Source organism: Aricia agestis, chromosome 18 (genome assembly GCF_905147365.1).
Source record: "Aricia agestis chromosome 18, ilAriAges1.1, whole genome shotgun sequence".
In the NCBI taxonomy this organism is placed as follows: Eukaryota; Metazoa; Arthropoda; class Insecta; order Lepidoptera; family Lycaenidae; genus Aricia; species Aricia agestis.
In genome coordinates this window covers 7877299-7894851 of record NC_056423.1, presented here as the reverse complement: position 1 = coordinate 7894851, position 17553 = coordinate 7877299, and the positions used below count along the sequence as shown (strand labels likewise).

Below are 17553 nucleotides of genomic sequence, written 5' to 3'. Positions count from 1 at the left end.
TAGTGTGAACATTGGTGAGAGCCTGTGGTGAGAACCAATATAGAAGAAAGACATTCCTTTTTTTTTAATTTTAATCTGTTGTATTTTGTATTATTATTGTATTTTTTTTGGAGCAAAGGACTCGTTTCCAGCTCCCAATAAATTATAAAAAAAAAAAAAATAACCACTTACCAAAGCGTTAACCTGTATTACCACATAAAAAAAACTGGCATGACGTTTCAAGTTTCACGTCACGTTGACGTTTGGCGTCACTCGTCAGCCATGTTGTTTTTGTTTCTGCTCCATCGGCGATGTCGTTTATAAAACAATTTTTGATTTAAATATCTCACTAATTATTTCAATTTAGCCATTCGTGTGTAAAATTGTTTTTGAATATATTCGTCACATTATAATGTGTTATTTTGAAACAGGACATGTACGCTTTTTGTTATAGTTAGATAACCTAAAAGTGGTTTTGAAAATTCCCATTTTTGAGACTTTATAAATATTTATGCGTTTGTATTATGGGTATTAAAGAAGATTTAGATATGGACAGTGAACCGACAACACCTTCGGAGAGAAAGAAGTACATTGTTGTTAAAAACCACGTGCGTGAAATCCAAAGTATCAAAACTGATGAAACAACTACAGAAACTAGTGCAGAAGAGAAAGATAATAGTACAAAGGAGGTAAAAGTGAAGAAAAAAAAAAGTAAAAAATCACGTTCGTCATCAGGTAGTGAGAACAGTGCTTGTGAAATTAGTGTAAATGATCTGAATGAACTAAGAAGTGTTTACAGCAAGTGTAAGGCAGTGATAAAGAAAATTGAAACGAAGTATGGACATTTGTTGCAAACTGATGAGCAAAGTTGTTCTAGAATAAGTAAACATAGACTTAGTTCCACTGAATGTCACTGTGGCTCCAAAAGAAAAATTGTTTATGATGATGACGGCAAGCAATTGTATCAAAATATTGATGCAGAACATCATATTTGCCCTGAAAATGTTCTAAATCCAACAAAGAGCATGCATCGTTCCCCTGGACCCTTGAATGTTACTATGGAGGATGAAACCAGCTATGAATTACCCGACACTATATCAGAACTGAATGAAATGTTGCGGGAGAAACAAATTAGTAATTATTTAAAACATCAAATCATGCAGAAGATGAAATATATCCGAGAAGATCATATTAATATTTTACGATATGAAAAACCGAGCATAATAGAAAAATTGAAGTCTAATTCTAGTGATATTTTTGAATTTGAAGGTTCAAATTTGTCTTCCTTACCTGGTTATCCAGAGGATAAAATTTCATAGCTATTTTTAATGGAATGAATTTACTTATAACTAGGTCAAAATATTTGTAGCTCTGATTTGATGAAGTCATACAATGTAGCTATACTGCCACATACTAGCTGAGTCTACAAATATTTTCGATTTATCTGTTACATAAAAATTGAATGATATAATTAGGATATTGTACTAGGATATGGCTGCCATCACCTAAATTGCCATCGCCGGTCAAGCACAAAAAACCCTGGACATTTGGCTGAAATGTGGTTTATTTCCCTAGACACATCTTAAAAGGAATTTAAAATTGTTTTGCCAATTTTTGCTTTCTTTTCCAACAAAAATTTGTGAAAATCTGATAAACTCAAGTCCTTGAAATCATACTTGATTTTGATCAGAGAAGAAACCGTGTGGATTTCTCTCAACAAAAGTGTTCAGATTTCACCCGGACCCTTTTCAAAAACCCGGCCGGATGGTCCCCGGACACCCTCCAAACTGGGACAAAACCAGACGGATGGCAGCCCTGTACTAAGATAATAGTATCTAACGTAAAATTAACAATATGCAAATATTTTGTTTGACTATTTGTATACAATAATTAACATCAATACATACATGTTAAAATCTCATTGGCATTTATTGTGAGAGTCTTTTCACACCTTCCAGTAATGGTTGTAAAGTACATTGTGGTCATGTATAAGGACTTTCATTTGTACCAGCCCATATATTTTCATACCTTTTGCCACTGTGTCCTGGAACCAGAAGATGTGAAAAGAAGTTAACTGTACAAATAGAACATTGAGTAAATCCATTTTGCTTGCTTTTCTATTACATGCAAATAGCAAAATGGTTTTGATCAAAACAGTTATTGTTTAAAAATTTTAGAATATTATGTTGCATATCTTGCATTTGATTTGTACATGGAATTGCATGTTATATTATTTATAATAATACAAAATGTTATCAGCCTCAATTCAATTTACAAAGATGCAAGGTGTGCATTGTAAAATCTTTTAAATAAAGTTTCAAATAAGCTTTCAAATGGTATGCTAAAATTTGAGAATATAAGAAAGAAATTAAAGAAACTGGAAATTTTTTATGGATGAATTATATTATTGTTATAATTACATTTGACCCCTATTGCTTTGCAAGCGGCAGCCGACTGCCAGCATAACAATTGAAAATCTATTGTGTCTGTGATACCCACGATAGACGGGTTAAAAATATTTTTTTAACAATGTGTGTTGGGAGAAAGCTGTAGCAATAACTATAATATTTATAATAATTATTATAAGTTGATCGTGTCAAGGATTCATCTTTGTATTACTGATTTAAAATAATTGTTATTATTATAATTTTTAAATGTGCCTTATTGGAGTATAATATTCTGTAAAATGTTCTCACATTTCATTTTTGATATTTAAAATGATATTTATTATTATAATAAATATAAGTATTTCATTCATTTGTTTTTTTTTTGTTGAAAACTATAAGTATTCCATTACTAAGATAGAAGTACTATACTTAAGCCGCGTTTTCACTAGGGGACAAGTCGTCCGATAATTACGAAGTTTGTCCCTGCAACACGTAGTTTGTCCTACAACTTTGTCCCTCGACATATGACTTGTACACAGTTCACACTAGTCAGTGAACAATATTATGTCGCCAGCGACAAGTCCCGCAACCCGTAAATGTCGCTGCGACGTCGGGCGACATGAGAGGAGACAAATGTCCCCTAGTGAAAACGCGGCTTATTATATTACCTACATTTGGTGGTAGAGATAAGAGAATACAAACTTGTAAACAAGTGATATCTATTGATCAAATGTATAAGGTATATTTTTTAAACAATTAAAATTGCTAAGGCGCTTAGGCAGCCTCCTCATTAGTAGAAGACTGGTAGTTCTCACTTCTCTAAGACTAACCGCCATGCCATCCTCAGAGACATTTAATTATGATTAACCTTCAATTTAATGAAGAGTTTGACAGATAATAATGTATGGTGCTTATGTCAAAATTTTGAATTAATTACATTTAGGTTGGGTTGCACCAGAGGCGTGGTTAAAGTTAAGGTTATAGTTAAATATGGCGTCCTTTAACTTTGACTGGAGAAATTGACAGATGACAGCTGGTCCAACAAGGTTATTTAAATGAACGTGGGCGGGGGCGCTGCGGTTAAAGGAGAACTGTCGAAAATGGGGTTTGTGTATGATGACAACGTTAGTTCCTTTTTTCGCCACGTGCATTTAAAACCTTGTCGAGCTCTATGGTTTCCATGGACTCCATTTTTAACTTTACCCAAAGATTTGACATTTTGCACTGTACCTAGTCAAAGTTTAAGTTAAAGTTAGTTGGTGCAACCCAGTCTAAGTAATTGCGTTCCACTCTAAGGCCCGTATAAATAGTCAGTACTCAAGATGCATCTCGTCTTAAGACACGGTTCAGGTCGGTGATTGGTTGGCTGTCAAAATTTGGACCAATCACAGAGCCGAACCGCGTCTTGAGACCGGGTCGCATCTTAAGTACTGACTATTTATACCGGCCTGAGTGCAGCAGTAAATCTTGCATTCATGAGTATACCTACTCAGCCATAAAACTTAGATTACTGAAAAACCATCATGTAATTTGATAATTAAGTCCACAAAAAAATTGATAAAAGATGCCAAGGAATTGATGATAAATTGACATGCTAACATGCAGTTGGCACATATGTTCAGTGTACAAACACTTTGCATTCTAATCAAAGATATACATTCCCCGCGGGCCGTCAGCCGCGTAACGAATTTCAATTCCACGCTACAGAACACAAATGTATAGGGAACGTGGTGCTGCGATCATAAAAAATCGGCCAAGCGCGAGTCGGACTCGCGCATGAAGGTGTTGTCGCAGGAAGTGCTGCCTTCTAGATTCTAGAAATCGAAACCTGTGTTGTATTTTTTTATGAAATAAGGGGGCAAACGAGCATACGGGTCACCTGATGGAAAGCAACTTCCGTCGCCCATGGACACTCGCAGCATCAGTAGAGCTTAAAGGCGTTGCCGGCCTTTTAAGAGGGAATAGGGGAGGGTAGGGAAGGAAATAGGGGATGGTGGAGAAAGGAATAGGGTAGGGGATTGGGCCTCCGGTAAACTCACTCACTCGACGAAACACAGCGCAAGCGCTGTTTCACGCCGGTTTTCTGTGAGAACGTGGTATTTCTCCGGTCAAGCCGGCCCATTCGTGCCGAAGCATGGCTCTCCCACGTATAAAATTTACTTGCAGTATGTTCTGACTGCTGCCTAGGTATAGTTCCTGCACGTTCCCTCTTCTACGGTCTACCGTACATTAGGACGAAAAGCCTGAGTAATACTAAATACTAATTCGGATGGAATGTCTTTTGTTTTAAACAAAATATTTGATTTATTATTTGACATAGGAAAATAGACCGTAGGGAGAGGATGTAGGTGGTATAATCCAAAGCTCGATCGTGACATGGTTTTTGCCATGTATTGGCTTGCAAGTTGAATAATGATGCTTTGATAGTTGGTATTCGTTCGTGGTATTATATGACAATTGACAGGTGATGCCAATTCGATAGAAAATTCCTGTCTATTGTGCTACCGGACTAGCTCTGCTAAGTTTGTAGTGAGTCTGAACTTTGTAATGAAAATTTCAAAATGGATGGTCTACTTGGTTTATCTGCTTTCTGAATTTCGAACGTAATGCACTCTAAAATTTTAAATATTCTTGAAAGGTTGCAGTAACTTGAATCTTATTAATTTCATATTCATCTATACTTATAAAATTACATGTCCTGACTGACTGACTGACTGATTCATCATCGCTGAGCAAAAACTGCAAAAGTTACAGCCACGAAATTTGGTGAGTAGGGTTGTTTTATTAAGTAGACACCCACTAAGGAAGGAATTTTGAAAATTTTACCCCGAAGGGGGTGAAATAAGGGTTGAAAGTTTTAATGAAAGTCCGTCATTTCTTGAGTTAGAAACATGAAACTTTATTTTTGGGTTACTGATTAAAAATGAATGGATACGTATTTAAGTGTTTTTGGAAATTCTACCCCCAAGGGGGTGAAATTCGGGCTGAAAGTTTGAATGAAACTCCGTTATTTCCATAGACATAATATATACTGTCGTAGTTATTTCTTGAGTGAGAAACATGAAATTTTATGTTTGGGTTACAGATTAAAAATGATTGGATACTTGTTTAAGCGTTTCTGAAAATTCTACCCCCAAGGGGGTGAAATAGGGGTTGAAAGTTTAAATGAAAGTCCGTCACTTCTTGAGTTAGAAACATGAAACTTTATTTTTGTGCTACTGATTAAAAATGAATGGATAGGTATTTAAGTGTTTCTGGTAATTCTACCCCCAAGGGGGTGAAATTGGGGTAGAAAGTTTCAATGAAAGTCCGTCATTTCTTGAGTTAGAAACATGAAAGTTTATTGACGTTTACGTTTGACGTTTGCTTAAATAGGGTCCATTTTTACCCTTTGTATAAGGAACCACAAAAACAAAAAGGAGAAAAATATCCATCTTTGTTATTATACTATGTTAACGCGGATGAAGTCGCGGGCAACAGCTAGTTTATTTAATAAAATACTTGCCTATTTTCTATCAACCTAGCGCTTATAGCCTATGATTATCTCACTCTCTCTAACTCTCATTGTATTATTATTTTTTCTCTTGTATTTAAGTTATTTGTCTTTATCTTTCCAAAATTAGTTAATATAAGTATAATATTTAAGATTAATATAGTTTGACACATTTTTGCTGATTTGTATAATGATTATCTTTTTACATACATGTGGAGGCTTGTCATTAGCTATTTAGTTATCTAAATTATTGTACTAGCTATTTAAGTTATTTGTCTGTAAGCCTTCTGAATATAAAATAAAATAAAATAAAAAATTGCCTCATGAACCCAAGCAAAGATAATGTTTTGTCAATACTTTTATACATTGACGACGAAGTATAAACAATATTATGAATATCTACATAGCAGCATCATGTCTCGTGCACACACCCAGCAGCCGTAATAGGAAAACGTGGTCTCGTTTGTAAATTAACACTATGCAATGGTCTGAACTCCATTATAAAGCGCCTTCGAATTTCAAAGGCGTGTAATTTCATATGCCGCGGGACGGCGTCATCGTTGGACGCCTACGATAGAACCTTTGCGTTACGAATAATAATTAAAAAAAAAACTCGAATTTTAGGTTTTTAAATTCGAATGTGTTTTATTTGTAAGTTAATTTTGCAATTAACTTTTCGTAAATAAATTGAGTTTTAGTGATGTGGTGTGATGATATACAATAGGATGAAGTTGGATAACTATGGATTTGAAAAGTTGCAGGTTTGTTATTGATTGTTCAACTTAGATAGTCAGTCCGTAGTGATAAAGTTATCAGGTGAGCTCTACCTTCAACAATCAACAATCAACGCTGAATGTAGAGGTATCTTTATAACTAAATGTTTATTGGCATAACGTTTTTTGTTATGCGATTTCTATTTTAATGATGATCTCCAAGATGTTGCACACAACTTCGTTTGTGACCAGGGAACAGCACATTTTTACTATTACCTTCATCGGTTCCGAGGTTTAGGCGTAACAGATAGACAGACAGACATACACTTTCGAATTTATAATATTGTGATATTGGTATGGTTTTAGCACCCCTCAATGCCCCTAGTCAACGTCGGAGTTTAAATGCCCATTTTAGTCCCCAGCTTCTTCATCTTACCAATAGATGTTTCGAAGCTCGTTTGTTCTTAAGAAACACAATAGTGTCACGGCTAAGTAACGGCTTAACAGAATCCTAAGTATGCATTATGCAGCTAAACGCACTTGTGAATAACTAGCTGACCTCCACACTCTAGTTGTTCCTAGAAATGTAATAGAAATATAGATTGAAACAGTACTTTTTGAAAGGTAGTTCTAAATATTACTTCTCTAAAATACCTATACCTATACTTGAATAGCAAGTGCATGGTCCTTCGAATTTTGATCTTTCGAATGAACAGTGGTGAAAGAAATGGACGTGGAAACAGCGCAAAAAATCCACGACAGTTTTCTATAACCTCTTGCTTAGATTTAAGTTAGCCTATGATCTACAACTTTTTTGTTAAGCTTATTACAGATGAACGGCACTTGTCGACGGCAGCCGTCGACGACTGCCGTGACTGACTGCGACTATTTATCTAGTCTATGACTTCTTTTTTTTATGTAATAAGGGGGTAACGAGCAAACGGGTCACCTGATGGAAAGCAACTTCCGTCGCCCATGGACACTTGCAACATCAGAAGAGCTGCAGGTGCGTTTCCGGACTTTTAAGAGGGAATAGGGAAGGGTAAGGAAAAGAATAGGGAAGGGAATAGGGTAGGGGATTGGGCATCTATATCTTCTTGTCGAAATTTCATTAAAAATCATAATGGAAACTGCGCAATTTCATTAAATAGCCATATGGTTGATATGGCGTCTTGCGTAAATATTGCTTGGCTGCGTGGGCGCATATTATAGGTTGCCATAATTTATTCTGTCGTGTTCGTCAGATGCACCTTCAATTTCCAAGTATCTATAGGTACATATTACATACATGTATATGTACAAGATAGATCTTGTATAAACAGTAAGGTTGGGTTGCACCAGAGGTGTGGTTAAAGGTAAAGTTAAGGCTAATTTACTTTAACCAGAATTTGACAGAAGACGTGGCTGGTCCGACAAGGTTTTATAAGAAAGTGGGCGGGGGCGCTGCTGGTAAAGGAGAACTGTCAAAAATGGCGTTTTTGTATGATGACAGCGTTAGTACATTTTTTCGCCACGTGCATTTAAAGCCTTGTCGAGCTCTATGGTTATGGTTAAATATGGCGTCTTGGTGGCAGTCAGCAGCAACAGGGTAAATTTTAAATCATTTAGCAGCTTTTATTTCAGCTATTTTAGGTTATATTTTTCAAAATATATTGGTATTAGCCCATTAATTCTGTGACTCGGCTATTCGGCTAACTTCAATTTATATTTTGTCACCAACGGCTACATTCATTCCATACCCTTTGCTGCAGCTAGCGGCACTCTTGGAGGATTTTTCAACTGTTATTTACTGCGTACAGCTGGACACTTTTTCAAATATCCCCCATATAAGATAGTTCTCCTCCATCTACCCTCCATAGTCTGGAGCCATAATATTTTGAAATTTGACTTGAACACCTCTTTTGGCCGTTCTTCAGGCCCCTTGCACCGCGAGGCCGTGGGCAATGGCCACACGGCACACCGCCCACGCCTTACGCCACCTCTGGTGAAAAATGTTAACAAAAGTGTTGATTTCTACAACTTTTACCTTCACTTTACCTTTTTACACAATGAGGTACCTATGTCGTACCTACCTGCGTAATAGATACTACTTCTAGGCTTATCTAGTGTGTCTAAAAATAACCCTTTCAGTTGGAGAGCTCGTTTTGTATAATCCCGTTAGTTCCAAGGCAAATGGTTTACCCTGTGACAACAGTAATCCTATATTAGAACTTAGAAGGGCTTAAACCTAGGTATGCGGTGCGTAGGTACTAGATGCCATCATTAGTGCTATAATAATATATTAAGCAATAAGTATGCTGCAACTTACAGAAAATTACTAACATAATATACTTATTTAAGATCCTAAAACCTAGTTTCATAAACACTTACCCCCTTACTAATAAACGTTGTATAAGCTTTGAATAGTTAAACAGTGTTTTGTTTAACTATTCAAAGTTAAAACTATTCCATAGTTGCTGGTGTTTGCTGAGTCTGAGCCTGTGATCGAACTACACTTTCTCATCCAGACAACTTCCTCGCACTTTCCAATGACGTCACCTTTGTTCAAGCAGATCTCGCGATCACCAAGATTCAAAACCCTGACCACAGCGTTACTGCTGGGTTCTTACTGGGTACTTAACAAGGGTTCTCGCCGTCATCAGTTTTTGCGCTGATGTCTTGGTAGGTAAGTCTTCGATCAACACGCATCTATTTAACTTCTTCTTTCCAGCTGGCGGTAGTTTCACCAGCACTCTAGCTTCCGCTCGTCCAGGTATTATGACTTTCTTTTCACATTCAACTTTCCCGCAAGCGCATCCAAGGATGAAAATTTCTTCTTCGCCACACTTGAACACTCCATCGGCGACATTAATTCTGCAGTAGTGCTTCTTCATGAAATCCAAACCCAAGATGCAATCATCCATAATCTCAGCCACGATAACGTCATGAGGGTATGAGGATCCCCCTACATTAATCGTAACTGACATTTCTCCCAGGACGGGTATTGGCTGACCGGAGGCAGTAAGAAGCCGACAGTTAATTCTCCTCTTGTGCCTCCTTGCGGCTTTTACCAAGTTTGGGTTCACTATTGTTCTAGAGGCTCCTGTGTCTAGAGTCATTTTGCAATCTGTCCCGTTAATAGTTCCCTGAATTACCAGACTATTCCCGCTGCTTGCTTGGGAGACAACCGTTATTGGGGCTTCCTCCGCATCAGCCAGTACTCGCCCCTTAGTCCTGGCTTTTATTCGTTTCCCTGCTCCCGGGTAGGGGACGAAGCTCCTTGCTTCTTCAGCTCCTCTATTTGTTCAATGCGTTCCTCGAGTCTTTTCATTCTTGCCATCTGGGTCTCCTTCTGCGGGCAGTTGAGCTGAAGATGGCCCCTCTCGCCGCACTTGTAGCACATGGCTCCAAAACTTTTCTTTATAGGAGCCTTAACCTCCTTGACTTCCTCAGAGACCTCACGGATCTTATAGGTCTGCCGTATGTCACGCCGAACAGCCTCGACCTCCAAAGCATGCGCCAATGCTTCCTTAAGCGAGGTGTGGTGACGTAGCCTCACCGCAGCTCTGACTTCCAGGTCCCTGATTCCGTCGACAAAGGCTTGAACAATGTTCGAGTCAACCATCTTGGAATCGGCTCCTGGGTGTGCCTTCTTGACCAGTTTTTCAATTTCCAACGCCCATTGTTGCAGTCCCTCTCCTGAGCGTTGGACTCTGTCACGAAGTTGAGCACGGAACACGTGCTCCAGGTGTCGCTCCCCGTATCTGGATTCAAGGGCCTCCATCAGGTCTTTGAACCCATTTCCTGTATGTGCTTCCAGGACTGACAAGGCTTGCCCTCTGAGCGCGACAGTGAGAGCGGTCAGGCATTGTTCGTCAGTCCATCCGTTGGCAGAAGCAACCGTCTGGAATTGCTGACGATAAGCGTTCCAAGAAGTAGTACCGTCGTATGGTGGCACTTTAACTCTTGGTCCTTGTACCACTACGGAAGCTCCACTAGACGCCGCGACTCCTGTAGTTTCCAGGCGCACTACTTTCTTCTGAAGTTCAGTGAGGCCGGTTTTTACATTTTCCACATCCACTCCTAACCCGGTAACGCGTTCGTCCATTACGTCGACATCTTTACGAAGCTTAGTCACCGTGTCACTAACATCCTTTATAGCTCCAAGTGCTTTTTCTTGGAGGTCTTTTTGCTGCTCTTGTGATTCTCGAATCGCTCTGATTTCAGCCTTCTGAAATTCTTGCAAAGCGCCGAGCTTGCATTCTTGTGACTCCATCAAAGCGCCAAGCTTGCGGTCTTGTGCCTCCATCATTGCCTTTTGAGAATCTTTCAACGCCTGACTTTCAGCTTTTTGAGACTCCTGCAAAGCCTGAATTAATTCAATTATGCTTTCCAATTGAAGAGCCATTTGAGGGGCCGTAGAAACTACGTGCGTAGCAGGATAGATGGAACTAGTCGACGGGGCCTGAGCAGGCGGGGCCCAGTGGGCGGCGCCAGTGGGCGTGGCCTGAGTGGGCGGGGCCTGGTGGGCGGAGCCAGTGGGCGTGGCCACGCCCAAAGTGGGCGGAGCCTGAGGGCGTGGCCAGTGGGCGTGTCCCGGTGGGAGGAGCCAGTGGGCGTGGCTTCGCCCAAAGTGGGCGGAGCCTGGTGGGCGTGGTCAGTGGGCGGAGCCAGGTGGGCGGGGCCAGTGAGTGGGACCTGTCCCTCAGTGGGCGGAGCTTGGTCCCCAGTGGGTGTGGCCTCCGCAACTCCCCTCTCGGAGTCAATGGCAGCAGCTCGCTGCGCCCTTGTCCTGACACTCCCCTTGAAGTCCTCTCTCGGAGTCAATGGCATCTCCAAATCGCACTTCTGACACCAGTTGTTACGTGCTAGGATTCGAGGATTTGGAGAGAAAGACCTGGTGACTCTCTTGAAGATTTTATTAACACTGCACTAAACACTAGGTCACAACACTTAGCACTAGGTCCAATCACTAAGCACTATCACTGTCCTAGGTCGTAGCCAAGTCGCAGGTTTCACTGGTTCACTCACTATTGATCACTCCAAAATCGCCTTGATGAAAGCTCGAAACGAACTGACTTGCCGGGCCTGCCTGCGGCTCTTTTTATATGGCGAGACGAATTCCAGAAATTTCCCGATTCACGTAAACAAGTAAACAACCGTGGGAAATTTCTAGGAGGCTCGGGAATGTGCCACAATAAAACTGCCGTCCTTGCGATAAGTGCAGTAAGTTGAATTTAATTTAGACCTTATGGACTCAGTCATAAGGTCTAAATTCAAACACGCTAACAAATAAAGGGTAAACACGTAAACAAACATTGGACCTTTTTAGAAGGTTCGAGTATGTACTTGCGCACCACGTGTCCGTATACCATGTACCGTAACATTATTATGGTAAGGCACTCCATTTTCTTAGTTCCTGCGCCAGTCAATGTTATTAGTTTATGTTATGTCTTTGGGTCAGAATATATTATAATATGGATTAGTTTTTCTTCTTACAAATATATGAAAAACTAGATGTCCCGCGCGGCTTCGCCCGCGTAAATTAGGAATTTTACAGAAACCGTACATATTTCCATAAAAAATATGTCCCCCGTTTTTCCCACATTTTCCTGAATTTCTTCGGTCGTATTAGTCTTAGCGTGATAATATAATATAGCCTATAGTCTTACTCGATAAATGATCTATCTAATACTGAGATATGTTTTTAAATCGAACCTGTAGTTCCTGAGATTGACGCGTTCAAGCAAACATACTCTTCAGGTTTATTATATTAGGTAGGTATAAATTATTTTTTTATTATTGCTTGACAAACTCGAGTCTCGATCTAAAAGACTATGAAATGGTATAATATGGTAGTGATGATGAAGATGATGTTGATGAATGTAATTTGAATAGTAAGTAGCATATGCTTTCTGTTCTTAAAACAACGCGGAAACTTCCAAACTTGTATCTATAAAGAATCAGGAGTTCTCTCAGCACCTTCCGAACCACGGTATACCAGGTATATCTCGGTGCAAAATCTTACTTGTTGGTAGCATATGCTTAGAACACTTCTCACGAAACCGAAGTCACCACATGTTTCCCTATAAGTTTTGAGGAGTTCCCTCGATTACTTATGGATCCTTCATCAGATCACCACTTTTGTGAATATAATACCAAATTGGGATGATACCCTATATACCAAAAGAAAAATTTTGAAAATCGGTTTACAAACATCGGAGTAATCGTTGAATATAAGAAAACGAACATAACACCTCCCCCATTTTGGAAGTCGGTTAAAATTGTAGCCTATGTGTTATTCTGATGTATAAGCCATATTATTGTAAAGTTTCATTAAAATCCGTTCAGTAGTTTTTGCGTGAAAGAGTAACAAACATCCATACATCCACACATCCATACATCCATACATCCAAACAAACTTTCGCCTTTATAATATTAGTAGGATAATATTAGTAGGATAGTAGGAAGTAGGATAAGAAAGATAGGCCTAAAGAAAATATTATTTTGACTCACTTTAATGATAATCTCTTCAATTTCGGAAAGATTCTTGCAGCAATCTAATCCAAGCTTATACGACGTATTTTTGCGATTGCTAACAAAAAATCTATAGCGGTTATTGTATAGCCATAACGGGTTTATAAGGCAAAAATAAAAAGTCTCCACAAAGAAGTAATCTAACAACGGACAACGGTTTTATTAATCAGTTGTATAATTTTATCATCGCACAGTAACTTCCTTGCCAGGGTCCATTAGGTTGATGGATGGCGGATCAAAGACCTCAGCGGATGCCCTGAGCTGAACACTAGATCCAGATTACACACTATAATAGTCGATGCATCCGGTGTCCAGTAATGCAATGTTGCAACGTGATCTAATATAAAGTGAATTTTAAATTTTGTTAGGGGCTGTTTCACCACTTACTGATAAGTGGCGTATAGGCTATCCACAACTAATCTGACAGAAAGAGTATGGATTATCTGTCAGATAAGTTGTGAATAGCCTATCCGGCACTTATCAGGAAATGGTGAAACAAGCCATTATAGTCTCTCTAAAATTCGAAAACGGCTACACCGATTTAGCTAATTTTAGTCTTGAAATATTCGTGGAAGTCCAGCCTGCCTAGCATACGCCAACGAGATATCTCTCGAGATAATTAGAAACTACTCGTCTCATAATGTCAATATCTCGACATTATCTCGACAAAACTCTATAAAAATGTATTATTTCGATGATAGATCTACGCGAGAAAAAATATTTGTCATGCTAGAGTCAATAGAGATGAAGACACAAACCATCAAACATCGAGAAACATGTAGAGTGAGATATCTCGTTGGCGTATGCTAGGCAGGCAGGGAAGGTTATTAGAAGGAAAGTGGTGAAGATAGAATAGACGAAGCGGTGAACTTCGTGTTCACCGCTTCATCTATTTTACAGATAAAATATGAGAGAAATTTGGGAAATATTATGTTGGTTGGGTGAAAAAAGAATAATTTTCACTGGCTACTCTTGCTACTACTACCCTCCGAGAGCAACGTTCCATAAATGTTAAGTCGAAAAGAATCCAAAGTGACAAGTACAATTTCCTGAAGCGGTTTCTTTTTAACCCTTGGCGAAAAGAGGAGTGTAGTTTTACATGTCTTTCTGTCGACTGTCTCTGTAGAGTGTAGACAGACTCTGTACGGCCATGGATTGTGTACTCCAAACGGATGAACCAATATTGTTGGTGTTTCATTATTATTTGCAAGCTGAGATAATTGGAATATAATCAGCCCTCTTAATAAATTACTGTTAAAGGGGGTATTTTTTTTTATTTCTTTTAGCTACAGGCAGGCGCGGTCCGAAGGGGGGAGGGGGGTCACAGGGAACATGACCTCCCCCAAAATCTAAGTTCAAATTGAAAAATCTCAAAATCTTACCAAATAGGAAATTGCTAGCTATCCCCTAACCACCACTGCATCCTTAGACCTTAGACAGCTGTCAAGCCATAACCGTCCGAGGGCGCAGATAAAAAATATATAATAGTAATAATAATAATAATAATAGCTCCCACACCGTTTTCGGTGACGGTGGCCGGTTTCATTGAAACCAGGCCAGCTACGCAGGAGTAATTTTATAGTGCCCAAGTGTGTGCGCAGTACACAAGAGCACTCTCTATTCCTTTACTCTCATAACCCAGTGGGACGGAAGACCGACACGACCGGTGAGAGATCAGGCGCAGGACCGACTTTTTACATGCCCATCCGACGCATGGATCATCTTACTTGTCAGACAATCAGGTGATCAGCCTGCATTGTCCTAACCAAACTTGGAAATAACATGTTTCCAACGCGGGAATCGAACCGAATCGACCTCCGAGTCAAGAGCCGCGCTCTATACCACTAGACCACGGAGGCGTTAAAAAAAATTTATTAGTATAGTGATTAGTGAGTGACCCCCCCAAAATTTCAGGCTGCGACCGCGCCTGGCTACAGGACTCTCTAATTCTCAAAATTGTTTCGTAATTTGCGGGTCATTTGTAAATTGTAATACGCACTATACGACCGCAATACCCGGGCAGAGGTGTGGCGGACAAATGTTGCCATTTCAAATGTCAGCAATAATATCTGCTTGCGATATTTCTCAGAATAACGAGGATTCTATTACTTACATTAAAGACGTCAGTGGAAGACGTGGGTAACTACCAATTTGAAAATCTTCGTTTTCCATCCACCACTTACGTCTTCAATTACATATGTAAGCTAAAATTTATACTACACTTATAAGTAATAACAGAATCAATAAGCCTTTGTTATTAATAAAATGTGTGCACACCAGCTGTATAAATAAAATTGTCTTGTTTAAATAAACTCGATTGTTTTGCTAATAGTTTAAGTAAGTATATAACTTATTTTCGATAGTTGTACTCGTTTTATAGGTTACTAATTTTATCTTTTTGGATTAGAGCGCGGCTAGATCAGTTTTCGCTTAGATCAGTGGTTCTCAAACTTTTTTGGTGGTGGAACCCTTTAAAGAGGTTCAATTTTTGACGAACCCCGATAAATAATTGTCTCCATGCTGGTGTCTGTAATATGTCTAAAAACAATTTTTGATCCCCTACAAAGCCTTTGCGGAGCCCCAGGCCCCAGGGCTCCACGAAGCACACTTTGTGAATCAAATAAAAAAAAACAAAATCAAATTCTTTCACTGGCCTAGGACCTAGGCACTAGGTTATACCGGCTGGTTAATACTAAATGAATCCCGCGAAAAACTTTCACATTGTAAATTCCATTGTTTTTTTTCACATCCAACAATTAATGTCCTAGAAATCCATTTGCGCATGCTAGTCTGTAACATGAGTGACACTAAACCATAGACACTACCTCGACTTTATGCCAACGAAATAAGGGTCAGAATTTGATTCTCCGAGGCAATTTAGCTCTGAATGCCCTGTGTATTCACAACACGACACCGCAAAGTGGAGCTAATTACGTACCGTAACAAGTGTTTAATATGTCAAGACCGTTTGTCCACCGCCGCCGTCACCGGGACGTCACCGTCCACCGACAAAAACTCAAGTAAAATGCCATTTTATGACCTAGGCCAGGGGTCACCAAATGGCGGACCGCCGACCCATTGTGTGCGGACCAAGCATTTCGAAGATGAACTTCGTTAATAATAAATTTCGGTCTCGACTTACTGATGAACATCTCCGGGATTTAATGTCAGTAGCTTGCACGAATATTTCACTCCAAACTTCAGAGAGATAATTAGGTACAAACGTTATACTTTTCTCATTGATAAAGTACATAATTACTTTTGTTAATTCCGTAATTACCTTGATTTTTTAATGTATGGACCGCGAAGATAATTTCATATATTAATAAGGGTCCCGAGCGAAACTAATTGGTGACCCCTGACCTAGGCTATAGGTTTAATTTTGCTCTACGCCACAATAAAGCAGCGGTGGTATCTAAGGTTGCTAAATCGATGTCGGTAGAGAATAAATTATATAACCTATAGCCTACGAGTTAGGAGTGATAGGACCTAGGTCATAAAGTGGCATTTTATTTGAATTTTTGTCGGCGACGTCCCGGAGGCGTCGGCGGTGGACTAATGGCCTAACAGGTTGGAATCCTTTCATTGTTTTGGTAGACAACGGGACATGTTGACGGTGGTACCCGTTATTTACGTATAGTCTAATACAAGTTTCCATTAAATGTAACACACATACTCATACAAAATGTGCCGAAGTCTGTCTGTCTGTTGCCATAATCGCTGATCCTAACGATGAGGATAGTCCTAGTAAAGGACACAAGACAGTTTTGTTTCCAACATCATGCTACTTCAAAGTTCAAATAAGCTTGACAAGGTCTTTTATATTTATATCTCTCTAAAAACTAAATCTCTACAAAGTCTACATGCAGGGATTTTGTAGAGTTCCTCACTCTACAAGGCACCAGCTTCACGACTAAGTAGTTAAGTAATTAAAGTAGATTATGTAATAAATATTCGTCTCTGAGTACGGTGGTTAGTCTAAGTATCAACACATTACTTATTCAAAACTCTTTTTGTTCCAGACGACAGAGCGCAGCGCGGGATGGGAGACGCACCGCGTGCGCCTGAGCCGCGTGCCGGGGTACGGGTTCGGCATCGCCGTGTCGGGCGGGCGCGACAACCCGCACTTCGCCAGCGGGGACCCCTCCATCGCCGTGTCGGACGTGCTGCGCGGCGGACCGGCCGAGGACAAGCTGCAGTGAGTACTGAGAGACTGTCAAAAACATGAATGTAAAATGAGAGCCAAAAGTACTGGAAAATGGTTCGTGTTGGCTTTACACGAACCATTTGCCAGTTGAAGAGGGACGCGCTAACGCGTCGTTTTACGTTTAGATATCTTCTACGACATAGGAGCTACATTCAACGTTAGGGGGCGATTGGTTAAAACGGGCAACAATTACAAAAATAATTAATTATTACATCTAATAAAATGTCACCAAACTTTTATATCTCTTCTAAGTCCTAA

The 17553-nt window shown here is 39.6% G+C and overlaps 2 protein-coding genes and 1 long non-coding RNA gene across 13 annotated transcripts in view; 2 read left to right on the top strand and 1 right to left on the bottom strand.

The window, feature by feature from the left end:
* Positions 1 to 17553, bottom strand: part of LOC121736160 — a 326212-nt gene that overhangs the window by 207149 nt on the left and 101510 nt on the right. The gene's annotated exons all lie outside the window — the stretch shown is intronic.
* LOC121736135 (tight junction protein ZO-3) overlaps positions 1 to 17553 on the top strand; it is a 115996-nt gene that overhangs the window by 71870 nt on the left and 26573 nt on the right. For 10 of the 11 annotated variants that reach the window (XM_042127199.1, XM_042127197.1, XM_042127204.1 and 7 more), the window contains one exon: positions 17111 to 17286. In XM_042127199.1, coding sequence (XP_041983133.1) covers positions 17111 to 17286 — 176 coding nt within the window. Of the gene's footprint in view, positions 1 to 6366; positions 6621 to 17110; positions 17287 to 17553 lie in introns of those variants that run through there. The other variant, XM_042127203.1, reaches the window with a different exon arrangement.
* Positions 182 to 2092, top strand: LOC121736150. The gene has a single exon (XM_042127233.1). It carries the CDS (start codon positions 504 to 506, stop codon positions 1296 to 1298), a length of 795 nt encoding a protein of 264 aa, XP_041983167.1. The 5' UTR covers positions 182 to 503; the 3' UTR covers positions 1299 to 2092.

What these genes read in the sequence shown, in the direction of transcription:
- LOC121736150 (XM_042127233.1), top strand. Translation starts at nt 504, where the DNA reads ATGGGTATTAAAGAAGATTTAGATATGGACAGTGAACCGACAACACCT.